The 17323-nt window shown below is 38.1% G+C and overlaps 2 protein-coding genes across 7 annotated transcripts in view; one reads left to right on the top strand and one right to left on the bottom strand.

The window, feature by feature from the left end:
- The window catches only part of TOR3A (torsin family 3 member A), a 68252-nt gene that overhangs the window by 24557 nt on the left and 26372 nt on the right, over window positions 1-17323 (bottom strand). The window lies entirely within an intron of this gene.
- The window catches only part of ABL2 (ABL proto-oncogene 2, non-receptor tyrosine kinase), a 112530-nt gene that overhangs the window by 84478 nt on the left and 10729 nt on the right, over window positions 1-17323 (top strand). For all 6 annotated transcript variants that reach the window (XM_063106223.1, XM_063106219.1, XM_063106220.1 and 3 more), the window contains 8 exons: window positions 115-285; window positions 4011-4306; window positions 6935-7207; window positions 8267-8351; window positions 9512-9689; window positions 10445-10629; window positions 11575-11727; window positions 12618-12707. In XM_063106223.1, coding sequence (XP_062962293.1) covers window positions 115-285; window positions 4011-4306; window positions 6935-7207; window positions 8267-8351; window positions 9512-9689; window positions 10445-10629; window positions 11575-11727; window positions 12618-12707 — 1431 coding nt within the window. The remainder of the gene's footprint in view (window positions 1-114; window positions 286-4010; window positions 4307-6934; window positions 7208-8266; window positions 8352-9511; window positions 9690-10444; window positions 10630-11574; window positions 11728-12617; window positions 12708-17323) is intronic.

The following is a 17323-nucleotide window of genomic DNA, read 5'->3' as shown; positions in this document are numbered from 1 at the left end:
GTCTGGAGCTGTTAGTGTGTGCCAGCAGCTGAAATACTGTGTATGTACTGAATTTGGAGGAATTTCCAGCTGTTGAGCTCATTGTGAATTCTCTTCCCTTTTTATGTCTTTCAGAAGCCTTGCACCGCCCTTACGCTTGTGATGTTGAACCCCAGGCACTGAATGAAGCCATCAGATGGAGCTCCAAGGAGAACTTGCTCGGAGCTACTGAGAGTGACCCTAATCTCTTCGTTGCACTTTATGATTTTGTAGCAAGTGGTGATAACACACTTAGCATCACTAAAGGTGAGGCTTCTGTGTAACATCCTCTCACTTTTCAGTTTTCATTAATGGTTAAGAGATAAAGGGACCTGTTTTATTTTCTGCCACTGACTAAAATTAGCTAGGTGATTTGGGTGCAAATACTTTTGGTTCATTGTCTTTTTTACCTGTGTATGAGATAATGCCCTATAATGTATAAGTCTACTTTTTAGGATTTATTAAGGATAAAATGAGATAAAGCACCTTAGAAAAAAAACTCTACAATAAGTACATAAACTTTCCTTGTCACAATTCTGTATTATATGTAATATGCCAATATTCATCTACCACAAAGGTAAGATTTACCATACATCTATTCTAATTGAACTGTGGCTAACTAAGATGAGTCATGTTGCCAGACCCCAGTGCTATTCAAATGTTGTCTGTGGAGTGACTACCTATCTGAGAACTGTTCATTACCAGTCTACAGTGAGATTAAGAACTTGCACCCAAAATGTAAGCAACTGAATCACTAAGCACACTGTTTATTATTTAGTTCAACAAACATTTTCATTTTTGGAGCAAGAGTTTCTGCATGAAGATAAGAGTCCAGAATGTGAAACATTGGGCTCTCATCTTCATGCAGAAACTCTTGCTCCAAAAAATGAAAATGTGTTTATATAGGTTAGTGAGAGAAATAGTAGGAAGGATTTCTATTGTAATAATATTCTCAAGAGAGTAGTAGTTTGTTTCAGTGGCAAATTCTTAATAAAAGGGAACACTAAGAACACGACCAAGTAAAATCACCCATTATTGATTTTTTAAACAAGGACAAAAATAGTGGATCTTTTATGAGAAAGAAATAGGAGTATGGGGACATTCTCATTGTGTGCATGAATTGGATTGCTAGTCTGCCTAAGCTTATTCTTACCTTCTGAACCTATGAAAACATCCTACTGGGAAAAAATGTGTTTCAGGATAATTTTTAACGAAATGAAATTGTAACTTAAATGATTATTTGTCAGATAGATGCCTTTTATTTGAAAGGTTCAGAATGAGGTATAAAATGGCAGTGGATATACCAAACTAAAAAGACAGGCCTCTCTCCAGTCGAGGAATGTTACCCTCATCTAAAGTTTTTAGGGGTCCCAGAGTGGGTGTGATTGATTACATGTGTGTATGTGCCAGAATTTTTCAAAGGCATAAGAAAAGTAAAAGTACATTATCTACTAGTGTCAATTTTAAAGATTTGGGGTAGTTTTGGGGGCAGGATGGTGATGATATGTGTAATGTAGGAGTGTTTATATAGTTGAAGGAAAATTTTACATAAAGTTTGAGGATAAAACAAAGAACTCTAAAGAAATTTTATAGTGTGCAGTAGTTTCTTTGGAATATAGTACACTCTATTTTACTTTTACTGATAACATCAGTGGAGAAATTTGTGAAGCAGTGACTCAGAACATTCTTTTCTAGGTATAATTTTCTTGTCAGTACTTTCCAAGTTAGCTCAGTCACCAAGGAACCATTGATAAAGTTTGTTAATTCCTCAGTTACCAGTTATAGCAACCGCTTGTGTGCAGCTCAAGAACTGAGATTCCTTTTATTTTATGGCCAACAGTTTCTTGTAAAACCTCTGAAATGCCAGATTTTTATATCAGGTTCTTATTAATATAAAATGTCATGCTAAAGTATTTTATTATTTTAAAAGATAAAAAGTATTTTAAAAATAAGATGACACTAATTTTATTTCCTTCCTGGAAGATGATATTTTGCTTGAATTTTAAAAAACAAATGTTCTCTGTAGGATTCCTCTGCCTATAGTGTCAATGTTTGTATCATTACTAGTCACCCCCGTCAATTTCCATGGTAGCCAAAACTTTCATAGTAGAAAATTTTCCTAACAACTGCCAAAAAGAGAAAAACAAACAAAAGCCTAGGGTGTTTGACTGTATCCTAAATACGATGACCTGTCATTTCCAGTTCTTTATTAAGAAGCAACAATATTATATATATGTAAAGTACTTAGTCTTTACTTCTAGTTCTTGTGGACTAATAGAGAAAAGCTACAGAGCAACAAGCTTTCTTCAGTTTTTCTAGCAAGATTTTTTTTTTTCTGTAAATATGGTTGGTGAGTATCCGTGCACTTGTGCATATTCACCACCACACTAGATACATTCCTATCTATCTGTATATATGTATATTTTATATACGTATGTGTGTGTTTACATTATTGTGTTTTATCACCCTGAATGTCTCATATCCAGTTGTCTCAGGTGAGATAGTAGGGTCTAATAGAAAGTATCCCATGGTAAATATTTCTGTAGGCCATTGGGAAAAGATAGATGGCTTCCAAATTAATCATTTTGCATTTTTCCTCAATAGCCTTGCCTGATAACTTCTGGGCCATGTGCTTTTGATTGATTTGGCTTTTTTTCTGCTTTCCGATATTGAGGATATAGTTGTGAACTCTCTAGGAAGGTTTGCATCTCTTAGAGACAAGAGCCTAAGGCACTACAAGGATTATTTAGATTAACATTTATTTATTACTAATGATATCTCTTTCAACTTCCGTGTTTTACCAAAGAAGCTTCTAGTCTGCTGCAAGAATAGAGACAAGATGAACGTTGAATTGTGATGTTCACAACTTTAATAGATAATTCAAGGACATTGAAGTTGATAGCAAAGATATACTAAGTGACTTGGGGTTTGAATTCCAACTTCAGAGTCAGTTTCTCTTTCTACACATTAATTTTAGAGGAATGGATAGGAGTAATTCATTTTTCATGGGGAATAGGAGGGAAAGCAGGAAATTATAACTGTTTTAAACTTGCGTCCTGGAAAAGATTGTGCCTTGGGAGTCCTCACTGACCACCCCGCACTTTTTGTTGCTTTGGATCCAAGTGAAATTTAGAAGTAACTTTATATTTCACATGTCTTATCCCCAATCCTTGATTATTGTTAACATTGAACCATATATATGAGATACATTCATTGATAAACTGTTTTGAGGGAAAGTGACTTTTATTTTTCTTTTGAAGAGTGAGCACCATGTCATTATCCAACCATTTGAGTAATCTTTCTTAGTACACTATCTTATTATTCATAGAGTTTCCTAAGGACATTTTTATGTGGTGTATAAATCTTTGAAAACCTGTAGGAGCAGGGCCGGCCCGTGGCTCACTTGGGAGAGTGTGGTGCTGATAACACCAAGGCCACGAGTTCGGATCCCTATATAGGGATGGCTGGTTAGCTCACCGGGGAGAGCGTGGTGCTGACAACACCAAGTCAAGGGTTAAGATCCCCTTGCCAGTCATCTTTAAAAAAAAACCTGTAATAAATGCCAGAAAACTCTCTGACTGCTTTTATGGTTTTAAGAGAAGCTAAAGAGATCAGTCAGGCTATGATGATCAAGCTAGAGAGATCAATCAGGGTGTGATAAGTAGACAAGTTTTTTTTTTTTTTTTTTAAGATGACCGGTAAGGGGATCTTAACCCTTGACTTGGTGTTGTCAGCACCACGCTCAGCCAGTGAGCGAACCGGCCATCCATATATGGGATCCGAACCCGGGGCGTTGGTGTTATCAGCACCGCACTCTCCCGAGTGAGCCACGGGCCGGCCCAAGTTTGTTTTCATTATTTAAAAAAAAAAATTTTTGGCATAAAAGTTCCTGATTCATTTTTCAGTGAATTTAAAGTTTGACAGTACAGTGCTTCAGTTTGAAATAAAATGTTAACATCTTTTCTTTCATTCTGTGATGATCTCATGGCTAGGTGAAAAGCTGCGAGTCCTTGGTTACAACCAGAATGGTGAGTGGAGTGAAGTTCGCTCTAAGAATGGACAGGGTTGGGTGCCAAGCAACTATATCACCCCAGTGAACAGCCTGGAAAAACATTCCTGGTACCATGGACCAGTATCACGCAGTGCAGCAGAGTACCTACTCAGCAGTCTAATCAATGGCAGTTTCCTGGTGCGAGAAAGTGAGAGCAGCCCTGGGCAACTCTCAATCTCGCTCAGGTACGAAGGGCGTGTGTATCACTACAGGATCAATACCACCACAGATGGCAAGGTAAGATTTGCCAGAGCAGCCAGTAACCACCTCTAGGTGTGGACTGGCAGCTCTGTAGAAACAACGTTCAGAATGACTAAAGTGGAATATAGTTTTTATGACTGACACGGAAGAAAATATTCTCCGACTTTGTGAGTTTGGGTTATTTGGCCTATTAGAGCTTGCTCTTTTCAAAAAATATGGTAATGGAAATTAAAAACAGTACTGTATTAATTTAATGATAAACTATATTCGAAGGTGAAGAAGGAAGGAAACTGCTGTATAAGTTAGCTGTTCTAATCATCAACATGCAAATATGCACCCCATACATTGATATAGAATTTATAAATTAACCTTCTATCTTTGAAAAATAGAATAATCTCTACCAGAAAGTTCACTGAGTATGAATTTAGACTTTTGAGACTGATGTTGATCATTATTGTATGTTCATATAAATAGATTATTCAGTCATTTAGCAATTTTTATGTTGGGAAGACCAACCATGTTAGAATGGATGTGTTAGAATGGAACTGTTACACTTCATAAACTATTAGAATGGGCTTATGTCTGTTCTTCTATTGAACAGTAAATTTAGGTTGAATTATTTTTTTCCATTCTTTCCCTCTCTGTGATATGCACAGTAGGGGGAAGCACAGGCTTTGGAATAAGCAGTCCTGGTTTGCTTTATAACTACGCCATTTATTAACTTTGTGACCTTACATAAGCCTCAATTTCCCTATCTACAATAAAATCCCACTTTATTGGATTGTTGTAAGGATTAAGTGAAATAATTTCTGTAAAACATAATGGCTGGTACAGAGTAGGAAATAAATGATTAGTTTTCTTTCTCTTTTGCACCACTATACAGACATAGTATGCTGTCTCTTGACTAAACCAAATAGAATCAGATAATAATGTGAATCAGATAATAATGTGAGAGAGGCCAGCAGTTTTACTTCTACTTATATACCCAGCAGAAATGAGTGCAAGTGTATACCAGAATACGTATGGGAATGTGCATGGCAGCATTATTTATGATAACTAATACTGGAAACACCCAAGTATCTAACAGCAGTGGAGTGGATTAATAAATTGTGGTATATTTACAAAATGGAATCTCATACCACAGAAATGATCATAGTAGTGCTACACACAACACCATCAGGGAAAACCATAGCCTACCACCTGCCTGCTTTTGTAAATAAATTTTCATTTTTATTTTTTGTGGCTGGCTGGAATGGGGATTCAAACCTGTGTCCTTGGTGTTATAAGGCTCGTTCTAACCAACTGAACTAATGAGCCAGCCTGTAAATAAAATTTTATTGGAAAACAACCACACCCATTTGTTGATGTATTGTCTATGGCTACTTTCTATTACTAGGCAGAACTGAGTAGTTGTGACAAAGACCCTCTGGCCACAAGCCTAAAATATTTATTATCTGGACTTTCACAAAAAAAAGTTTGCTGGCCTCTGCTGTAGATGTGTCTCACCCACACAGAGTAAAAGGGGTTAGTGGTTGCCAGGGGAGCGGGGGAGTGAGAATGATTGCTAATGCATATGGGGTTTCTTTTTGGGGTGATGAAAATGTTCTGGAGTTAGATAGTAGTGAGGGTTGGACATCCTTGTGAATATACTAAAAACCACCACTAAATTGTACACATTAAAATAGTGAATTTTATGGTATGTGAATAATATTGCAATTAAAGAGAGTGAAAGAAAGCAGACACAAAACAATACATATTACATGATTTTATTTGTATATAGTTCAGAAGCAGGCAAAAGTAACCTAAAAAGTTAGAAGTCAGTGTGGTGGTTACCTTTCCAGGGTAAATAGCTGGGAGGGCACAGGGGGGCTTTGGAGTACTGGTAATATTATAATTCTTGGTGTGGGTGATGATGTTTACATGAGTGAGTTTATTTTGTAAAACTTGTCAGTTCTCCGCTTATGAATTGTATACTTTTCTGTATATGATAAAATGAAAGTTTCTTTCTTTTTGAAAAATAACAAACTCTCTTGGGAGATAAGGCCAAATACTGCTGTCTTACTTTACACTTTTTGTTCCATATCACAAATTAGCAACTATTTTGTTAACAACGCTCTGAAATCAAATTGTGGCTCTTTTTTAATGGCCTAGGCACTCAAAAGCACATCCTAATAATACAAAAATTATAAGATATTTGAGTATCCTCCTCTTACCAAAAAAAAATCTAAAACGGGTTTTCAGATTACATTCTGTGCAAGATTTTTACATGTATCTCACAAACTTTTACAGGAGACTAAGTACCTACTTGCCTGCCTTAATCAGAGTGTCTCTTCATTTACCTGTCATATGTTTGGGTTCCACAGACTTGTTGCTTAAAAATATTTGAAGGCCAATGAGTTTGATGATTAAGATCTTACAAGTTTTTCCCCAAGGCTGAGCTCATTTAGAAGAATAGGAAGGGTGGTTTAAATAAGATTAAACTGAGATTCTGTGTTTCCCTTTGCCATCATCTTTTGACTCTTTCATTTACCTCGTATTAAATCTTTCATGTCAAAATAACCTCCTATCTTCATATATTCAGGCCAGTGAACTATGGGCTTTTGGGTTTTTTTTAAATTCTTAATCTTTTTTCTAGTTGTTTAGCTTTTCTCTTTTTCTCACCAGGTATATGTGACTGCTGAGAGCCGTTTTAGCACATTGGCAGAGCTTGTTCACCATCACTCCACAGTGGCTGATGGGCTGGTGACAACATTACACTACCCAGCACCCAAGTGTAATAAGCCTACAGTCTATGGTGTATCTCCCATCCATGACAAATGGGAAATGGAACGAACAGATATTACCATGAAGCACAAACTTGGGGGCGGTCAATATGGAGAGGTTTATGTTGGCGTCTGGAAGAAATACAGCCTTACAGTTGCTGTGAAAACACTGAAGGTGGGCTGCTGAGAATTACAGTTTTTAGGCATCTTTTTCTTTTGTGCTGAGTCACTGAGAAATATCAGCGTGCCCTTTTTTAACTTTGGAACACTTTCCACCCACTGGTGCCAAGCACATCAGCAGACTGTGATGATTAACCCTAGTGCCATTGCTGACAAGACAGTGGCAGATTATTCACTGCAATGCAGTGAAACCCACATGTGGGAAAGGTTTGTCTCTGGAGGCTGTTGATTTAAATTGTAGTGGGAGGTTAGAAGCGAATTAAAAGTTACAAAGGCAAAACAAGGTGTTTTGCTTCCTGAGAACAAGTCTTTGTAGAGAGAATTCTTCATGCATTATGTGAGAATCACGGAGCTCTTGTTCTGTCCTTTATCTCCCTTCTACTTGCTCCCCCATCTCCATGCAGTTAGATCACTTCTTCTTCTTCTTAATATTCACAGAAATCTTTTTCCTGATGCTACTCTATCTCTTCTTTAAGCATCCTAGTATCAAATTACAGGGTTGTCACTCATTTGAAGATGCACCCAGGGCCTTAGTCACTCTGGACTATCACTCATAAGGGCATTTCTTCAGCTGTGAGTGGTAGTCAGTTCTGTTTATTAAGCATATTCTGATGTGAAACAATAAGTAAAGACTTGCAAACATGCATTGCTCCCCTTAAGAAGAAGGAAAATAAACATGTAAACAGCTGACTGCTCTGTCTCCTCACTCAAAGACTGAGATATCTGAAGGAGTAAACTATCAGAGAACTGAATTATCCAAGTCTCCCAAGTTTCAGTTTAATTATAGGATATGATCACTCAATTTTGTTCACTTTGCTAACTTTTACTCCAGTTTCTAATATTGGGTAAATGTAAGGACATTTTTTTTTCTTAGTCAGACTTCTGTAGAGCATATTGGGTTGTGATAAGATTTCTTAAAGTAATATGCTAAAATATTAAAAAGACACTCCCTTTTACTTTTAAAGCTGAAGTTTTAGGATTGTGAGTTGACTCAAATGATTAAGATAGGGGTTTAGCCCTCCTTTTTTTCTTTCTTCCCTTTCTCTTTTTCCAGGAAGATACCATGGAGGTAGAAGAGTTCCTAAAAGAAGCTGCAGTGATGAAGGAAATCAAGCATCCTAATCTGGTACAACTATTAGGTGAGGAAGCTTGCCTGAACCATAGATTTCCTCAAAGATGCTAGCCCTCCAGCCCCTTGCTATCTCCAAATTCCTCGCGAATCACCATGGTAAAATCTCCAAGTGTGAATCCACTTCAGTAAATGGTCATTTTAATTAGTAGTTCTGTGTTTAAAAATAGCCCAAGAAACAGTGGCCTGGATTGATTTCTGTATATAAAACCACCCAGCTTGTGGTAATTGCCCCAGATTCAAAGTTCAGAACCATTCAAAATTGTACCAAACCAATAACTATCATGAAATATTTTTGCTAAATAAAGACACATTAAACAAAAGACTGTTGAAAAGAAGCAGAATAAAAATTGTAACTGCAAAAAATTATTACATTGTGTAATGATAAGTATAGTAATTATTCTGATTTGAGAATCATATATTGCACACAGGTATTGATATTCAATGCTGTACCCCACAGAAATGTACAGTCACTTATGTTTCAATTAAAAACTTTTTAAAATAATGTGACCATACCCCTCAGTTTACCTTTACAAGCAGGGATTGCTCTACTGTGATAGATTGGCTTCTCAGCTGTTTGTTACAAAGAAACCTTTGAATAAACCTTTCCCCTTTTAAAAATAGGGCCAATTTCTTTGGACGTTCAAATTGAGCCAAACTATCCCAAAGGAAATAGTTTCTTATTGGTTCCTTTAAGGAATCTGCCATATATCGGTGAAATCCTTGATAATGTAAACAATTAAAACCTTTTTACAAAGCATCATTACATTTGGGGTTCACATAGTCTTCAATATATGCACAATTGCTGCTACTTTTAGAAAAGCATTGTCAGCGTACAGTTGAGGAGGGCAATCATAGGCATGTACAGAATTCTAGAAATTGTGGTCTTCGTGGTCTCTTATTTAGTTAATACAAGTAACTGTGCTTTTGCTCAAAGAGCAAATACTGAAAGGTATATGAATTTCAAGAGAACAATATAATGGAAATGAAGATTCCCTTATCAACCAACTTCTTAATTTTTGCTACATTAATTTCAGGGAATGTGGTAGTAAGAGGGGAAGAAATTACTGCTGAACTAGACCTAAAAAATTGTCAAATTATTCTTGGCCAAAGTGGTTTGGAGTGTTTGAATACATACTAATAAAACAAGCTCTGTTCTTCAACTATCAGGTGTGTGTACTTTGGAGCCACCATTTTACATTGTGACTGAGTACATGCCATATGGGAATTTGCTTGATTATCTCCGAGAATGCAACCGAGAAGAAGTGACTGCAGTTGTACTGCTTTACATGGCCACTCAGATCTCTTCTGCAATGGAGTACCTAGAGAAGAAGAATTTCATCCATAGGTGTGTAAAACCTGCTTATTGCCTATGACTAACTGTGAAGCCATCTTGCTTGACATGCCTATGAAGGGGAGAATGTGAGAACCTTCCCAGAAATTTTCAGATGATTCAAGAAAGTAATTCTCCCTTTTACAGGGCCCATTATAATGTCATTTCCAATTTGTAAACTCTGGTTAAAGTATTAATGAGGGACCTTTGCTATTCTCAAAACAGAAAGCTGTCCCTTTATTTTGCCCAGCACCAAATCTGAGATCCTTTTGTTCTACAGTGGCTGAATTTTAAAATACCTTTCAGGGCAGCCCATTAGCTCAGTTGGTTAGAGCTCCACCTTGTAACACCAAGGTCAAGGGTTTGGATCCCCTTATTGGCCGGCTGCCAAAAAACCAACAAGCAAAAAAAAAATTGTTTTTAAAAAATAAATAAAAATAGCTTTCTGTCTTAGTAAAGAACTTAAAGCCTTATAGAAAAGTGTCTGTTGCTCAACTCTGAAACTATCCCAGTGTGCTTAGAAATAGGGACCCATTTTATAAAGCCTGCTTTATTCTGGCATCACATAGCTGCCTCTTGATGAGTACTCTACAAGGGATATATAATTACTGGCTTTCTTCCATGTTAGTTTATTATCATAAAATACTACCATATTTGTTAGCACTTACTTATTAATTCTGCTTGTAGCACAAACAACCAAGAGTAGAGCATTCATGACCATATTTCTTACGATCTGAATGGAATCACATTTAGGGTTCTCTTTCCCACAGAGATCTTGCAGCTCGTAACTGCCTAGTGGGAGAAAACCATGTGGTAAAAGTGGCTGACTTTGGCTTGAGTAGATTGATGACTGGAGACACCTATACTGCTCATGCTGGAGCCAAATTTCCTATTAAGTGGACAGCACCAGAGAGTCTTGCCTACAATACCTTCTCAATTAAATCTGATGTCTGGGGTAAGGTTGGAAGGGACTTTTTCCTGCGCGTGTCATTTTATTTTATTTCTGAATGCCCCAATTCTTTAGAGCTTCTCTTATATGCAGTGTTCAATATCCTCCTCTGCCTTTACCCCAATCTTTCTTCAGTCATTTAGCAAGCATTTATTAAATACCTCCTATCTGCCAGACACTGTGCTAGGAACTTAGCATAGAAAGAAGTATGAAGAACAAAGTTTAAAAAAATAAGTCTCTGCCTTCAGAATTCTAATGATCCTCTCTCTCTAAAGCTCTGTATTTTCCACATTAGGTTTTATTGCTCGTTTCCAGAGCTCTGTGACACAGAGGAAGGCATGATGGGGTTTCATCTAGAATTTGTCCTTGTAACAGATCCTGTTTCTACCTCCCTGAAAAGCAGTATAACTTAGTGGAGGCTTAGTAGACTGAACAAGTCTCAAAGTTTGGATTATGGGCCAATAGAAATAGTTGTAGGATTCTAAGTCTCTTTTTACCAGAAATCTCAGAAATAACTAACTGTGAAAATTCTTTCTTCTATTGTAAATTTTATCTGATTTTAAATGAATCCATTTTATTTTACTCTTCTGATATTAGCTAACTTTAAAACCATGAAACTCATTAAATGGATCAAAGACCATTCTAAGAATAGCTGGATTATGCCCCCATCTTCTTATATAGTCATAGTTTATTGTCGCTCATCATAGTAAAGAAAACCTAAATAAAACTTGAGAAATTTAAAGAAAACTTTTGAGATTTTCTGCAGCATTGCTAAGGCAGACGTTCTAGAAAGACAAGTCATGCTGTAAAAGGCACAAGAGTATATTAATGTTGTTACAATAGTGTATGAATACCCACAATTTGAAAGGGAAGTTACCTTACAATATAAAATAAATAATAAATCAGAGAAAAAACATTAAGCTTTTTTTTTTTTTTAAATTCCTTATGCAGCTTTTGGGGTACTGTTGTGGGAAATTGCTACATATGGAATGTCACCATATCCAGGTATTGACCTGTCTCAGGTCTATGATCTACTGGAAAAAGGATATCGAATGGAACAGCCTGAGGGATGCCCCCCTAAGGTTTATGAACTTATGAGAGCATGTGAGTATTTTTACATATTTTTAATTTTGAATGTTTAAGCCAGCAGTTCAAGATGGTTAACAAAATTGGAAACATTTCTCCTCTCAGTGTTGTTAGATTGAATCTAGTGTCATGACATTTCAAAAGTTTGTCATTGATCAACCAGTTGTTGTATCATATGATATTTCATAGAGTCTTGTTGGAATCCTAAGAATATTTATCCATGGCTCAAATATTGACCTAATTTCTCAAAAGTATTTGCATATTTAATAGGATAATAAGAAATTGGGTTTGGAAATTAAGGTGGGGGAGGGCTACTTTCAACTAGATATAGATGATTGCTAAAGGCTATTGAGAAAGCGTAATAACCTCTGTGATCAATAAGCAAAAGCATCTGACTGCTTTACAGTGAAAAAGTGGGAATGTAAGTCATGAATTAAATTACAGTTGTGTTTGAACATAAATCTTTATTTTCTCATTGAGCATTAGCATTCCCTACTGCCTTTTGTCAAATGTGAACTCTAAGCTCCTCCTTTTTGATATTGTTATATTTCTGAATATATATGTAGTTGATTAATTATAAGTTAGATCGAATTTGAAAATAGGTTTTACTTTCATTTTTTCAGTTAAAGAAAACTTGCCATTTTCTAAAACATCTCTTCACATTTCCTCATCCTTATACTTGAGGGAATAGGAGCTGAGGCCAAATAGAAGGGACCAGCCTTAGGAAATGAGTTCATTACACTCATAAGCCTGGAACCAAAAAGTGGCTGCATTACTATCATTGTGAACATGCTGTAACTCTACTTTAATAAACACACGTAATGATTCATGGAGCTCGTTATCAGGTATGCCACTGGATATATAATGACTGCAAGGAGCTTTTACTCTTTTCTTCTTTCTTTACGTAGGCTGGAAGTGGAGCCCTGCCGACAGGCCCTCTTTTGCTGAAACACATCAAGCTTTTGAAACCATGTTCCATGATTCTAGCATTTCTGAAGGTGAGAATCTAGTGGATTTACTGTTGGTGGCTAGTTCTGGGTGGCAGTGATAGTGATAATTACATTTCAAAAATCATCAGTTCTTGTAGTTTGGGACTCCATTTCAAGATATTAAATTAACTTTTAGCCTTTATTCTTGTGTTGCTTTTTTGCTATTTTTCAATGTGTCTTTTTGTCTCTATCTCACGTACTTAGTATCGAAATTATATTTTAATTAGAAATTAATTCAGTGTCTCCATAAAGAAAGTTAGTAAGTTTGGTAGTTCTTTAAGCATCAACACTTATGATGTAGAAAAGAGAAGAGGAAAAAATAAGTATAAAAAATGTCACAACTCCGTGAACCATATCCACAAAGGCACAACCAAGATATAAAAGCAATATCCAGAAATTCCATTTCTGAAAATTGATCTTAAGAAAATAGTTAAGAGTATAAACAAAGATTAAGCTACAAGGACGTTGCATTAGAGTGTAGTTTATAATATTGAAAAACTAAGAACTTAAATATCTAAGGGACTGTTAATTATTACATACAGATAATTAAGTTTTTAAAATTTTATTCTTAAAGATATTGACATGGAAAGGGACTTAGAATAAGTAGGTTAAGCTATCAACAGAGACAAACATTTATTTATTTATTTACTTATTTTATTGAATCATAATTGATTATACATATTTTGGGGATTCAACGTTGACATATGTTGATCAAATCAATATTACTAGTATGTATATTGTTACAAATTGTACTTATTCTTTATGCCCCTTGTCCAATCTCTCCCTATTCCCCCTCATTTCCCCCTCCCACCACCGATAACCCTAGATTTCTTCTCTCCCTCTGAAAGAGTAATGATTACTCTATTGATTTGTTGCCTAGATGATCTGTCCAATGCTGAGAGGTGTGTTCAGGTCCCACAATATTATCATAGAGCAGATGCTTCCTCTGTCACTCTGGAATGGGCTTTGTGGAGAGAGACATCCTCTTCTTTTCTTTGGTCTCTGCTGGTGACTCTCCTTGTGTTGATGCACTCCAGTGGCTGGTGAACCATCTGCATGGTGGTTATGACGTCTAGCCACTTTCACGGTGGCTGTGGTGGGCCATCCACATGGATGTGATATTTTTAGCATGCTCCTTGGCGCTGGTGGTGTGCCTGGTTGTGGATGGGTGGTTCAGTCCCTGGCTCATTGCCAGGGCTCCCAGGAAGACCCCCGAGGTGCTGGCAGTGTGCCTAGGTATGGGCAGGAGGGTCTGGTCCCCGGCTTTATCCCTGGGCCCCATGGTGGGGCCCCCAAATGGTGGCGGTGTTCCTGGGTGTGGGCGGATTTCTGGTCCCTGGCTCCGTGCCCTGGGGTGGGGCCCCAAGGAGCTGGCAGTGTGCCTGGTTGTGGGCGAGGGATCTGGTCCCCAGATTCATGCCCTGGGCCCCTGGGTGGGGCCTCGAGGTGCTGATGGTGTGCCTGTGTGGGCGGTGGGTCCAGTCCCCAGATCCATGCCCTGGGTCCCTGGGTGGGCCCCAAGGCACTGGCAGTGTGCCTAGATGTGGGAGTGGGGTCTGGTCCTGGCTTCAAGCCTCAGGTCCCCTGGCGGCCCCGAGGCACTGGTGGTGTGCCCGGGCTGGAACTAATTTTTTGTCCTTTGCTTACTTCTAAAACGGGGGAGCTTCCTGTGGGAACCAGTACTTGAGCTCTGTGGTTGAGCTAAATTGCTTCTTTGCTGCTTTTTCCCTAGGGAAGGGTTTTTGTACAGCTCAGGGTTTAATGGTTGACCTTATAGGTACTTCCAGCTCTCCAGAGACCCTGTGCACCTGGGTTGCGTAGGAACTCTGATCTGGGCCTGAGTTTTTCCATCAAACTACACCCCTTGCAATCCTGCATTCCCAACCAGTCTCCTCTGAGGGTCCTGTGCTGATTAGGGGGTGGATCGGCTGTCCTTGCTGTGTCCCAGTGTTCTCCTGGTGGGCCCGTCTCCCCCACTGCCCGTGCTCCAAACACTTCCCACAGGACAAGCCGTGCGCAGGTTCCTTGTGATGACTCACTGGCCTCTGAATGGCTTTTTCAGCTGTTCTGGCTCCTTGCTCCTGCGTGGGTCCATGAGAACCCTATTAGTGGCCTTGCTATCCTAGGGGCCACCAAGGCCCTCTTCTCCTCTGCTGCCTCCAAGTAACTCCATCTGAAGGGCACAGCCACGGTTTCTGCCAGCTCCTGCTCCATGTGGTCAGCAGCTCCAGCCTTAAAGCGGCTGTGGCTCACAGTGCTTCAAGCAGTTTTTTCTTTCTCTCATCGTGATTTCTTCTGCCTTCATGAACTCTGTAGGTCTTTCCTCCTCTTCCCCTGAGCTCCAGCAGCCCCAGCTTGGCTGTCATTACATTTTAATAGTAAATTGGTTGATTTGTGAGAGAGAGTGAGACTGGGAACTGTCTATTCTGCTATCTTGACTGGAACCAATCCTTTTCTTATTTATTTATTTTTTATTTATGTATTTATTTTTTAAAAAGATGACCAGTAAGGGGATCTTAACCCTTGACTTGGTGTTGTTAGCACCATGCTTAGCCAGTGGGTGAACCGGCCATCCCTATATAGGGATCGAAACCCATGGTCTTGGTGTTACCAGCACGGCATTCTCCCGAGTGAGCCATGGGCCGGCCCCTCCTTTTATTTAAAAGACAAGTGTATGGACACATATAGGCAGTTTCTTACTTTTATATATGATACTTCTAAAATTATATGCAAAAGTCAAACTTACTTGTTATAAACAGAGAGAGCCTATTCCTAGAGGGCTAAAAATACAGAATTCTTAGTTTCACTTGTCCATTAGGCACTATGATATAGTTCTGAAATTTTTTACATATATTTCAAATTTTTATTTTCCTTAATAGTTGAACAGAGTTAACTATTTAAGTTCAAGTTTTAAAATATTAGAAGAGGAAATCAGGCAAGTTGATTTTGTCTGCATCTCTTAATGATTTATCACATTGGGTAAGAAGAAAGGGAAGGGAGAAGTACACCACCAAAGTTTAATGAAATGTTTTCATCCTAGTCATTTGAAATATGGAACTATAGAAATAGGTTGGGGGGGCACATCTGGCCCTTTGGGCCAGATTGCATGGCTTCCTGTTATAACACTCTACTGTCCTTTGTGTGCTTTATTTCCAATGGAGTCCAAGTGCTAAAGTCACGAATATCAGCGAAAGAGTAGCATCCATTTGTTTGGTACTTTTATGTCAACTTTTAACTTCTGCTGAAGCCTTAGTTTAATATTTCTGCTTCTCTTGAAAATGTATTCCTTTAGAAAACCAACCCTTATCAATTTTCAAAGCTAATTTTAATTCAGAATTGCTAAACAAGAAATTTAACATTATTCAACCCACATTTGATTGATTATGTAATGTGGGGCAAGCACTGTACTAGGTCTAGAGACACAGATTAGATACAATTTCTGGGGCTGGCTACTTAGCTTAGTTGGTTAGAGCATGGTGATTGCTGATAACACCAAGGTTCAGGGTTCAATCCCTGTACCAGCCAGCCTCAAAAAGGGGGGGGGGGTGCTGGTTGGTTAGCTTAGTTGGTTAGAGCACAGCATTACAATACCAAGGTCAAGGGTTCAGATCCCCCTATTGGCCAGCCACCCCCCCCAAAAAATGACACAGTTCCTACATTAAAAGGATGTATTTATTAGTCAGTTGTAAGTGAAAAAAACCCAACTCAAAGTTTCTTAAGCAAAAAAAGGAAGATTTATTAACTCATAACCAAACCATGGAAAAGCAGGGATGATGCTAAACTGAGGATCAGTTGAAGCTGTGGACTCAAGTGGCTTCAGGTCTTTCTCCTTCCCCTCTCCCCTTCCCTCCCTCCCACAACCACTTTCATTTTCTCTTCTACTTCTGCACTGATCTCATCCTCACAATCTTCTAAGTGGCATGGGGCATAGTTACCAGCATTCTTGAGGTCATATTTTTAGAGCTCATGATCAATGAAGATAATGTCTGAATCTATCTGCTGTGTAGAGCAGCATAAATAGGATTTTCATTGTCATGGTTTAGGTTATGTGCCTACACTTGTGGCAAACTAATTTTTAAAATAATCATCAAAAAAGTTGTAAAACAATTATAAAATCTCACAACTTAATTGATCCTACCCGATTCCTTTTTGTTTGGGAATGAATAACAGAGTATGTCTTTGCCTCAGTAAAAGCCACAAAACCTATGGCCAAGTTTTAATCAGGCAAGGCTTACTAATGGATGAACGCCTTTTCAAGAGCCTAATTTGCTTCATTTGCATGACATGGAATGAATTGTATCTACCCTCCTTTTTAGTGCAAGGTACAACCTAAAACTCAGAGGTATCTGCAGACATCTGTCTGCTTTGTTCAGCCTGTGAATAGGCACACAGTAAACAAGGATATCCAAATGATCAATAAGCATGTGAAACCATGCTCAACGTCTCTCATCATCAGAGAAATAGAAAATAAAATCAAAATGTGATACCACTACAGGCCTACCAGAACGGACAGAATTAAAACAAACAAAAAAAACCCCTGATAACATCAAATTTTGGTAAGCATGCAGAGTAGCCAGAACTTTTATACACTCTCTAAAATTATACACTGCTAGTGGTAGTGTAAA

Source organism: Cynocephalus volans, chromosome 8 (genome assembly GCF_027409185.1).
Source record: "Cynocephalus volans isolate mCynVol1 chromosome 8, mCynVol1.pri, whole genome shotgun sequence".
Taxonomy (NCBI): domain Eukaryota; kingdom Metazoa; phylum Chordata; class Mammalia; order Dermoptera; family Cynocephalidae; genus Cynocephalus; species Cynocephalus volans.
This window is presented reverse-complemented; position numbering and strand designations above follow the sequence as displayed.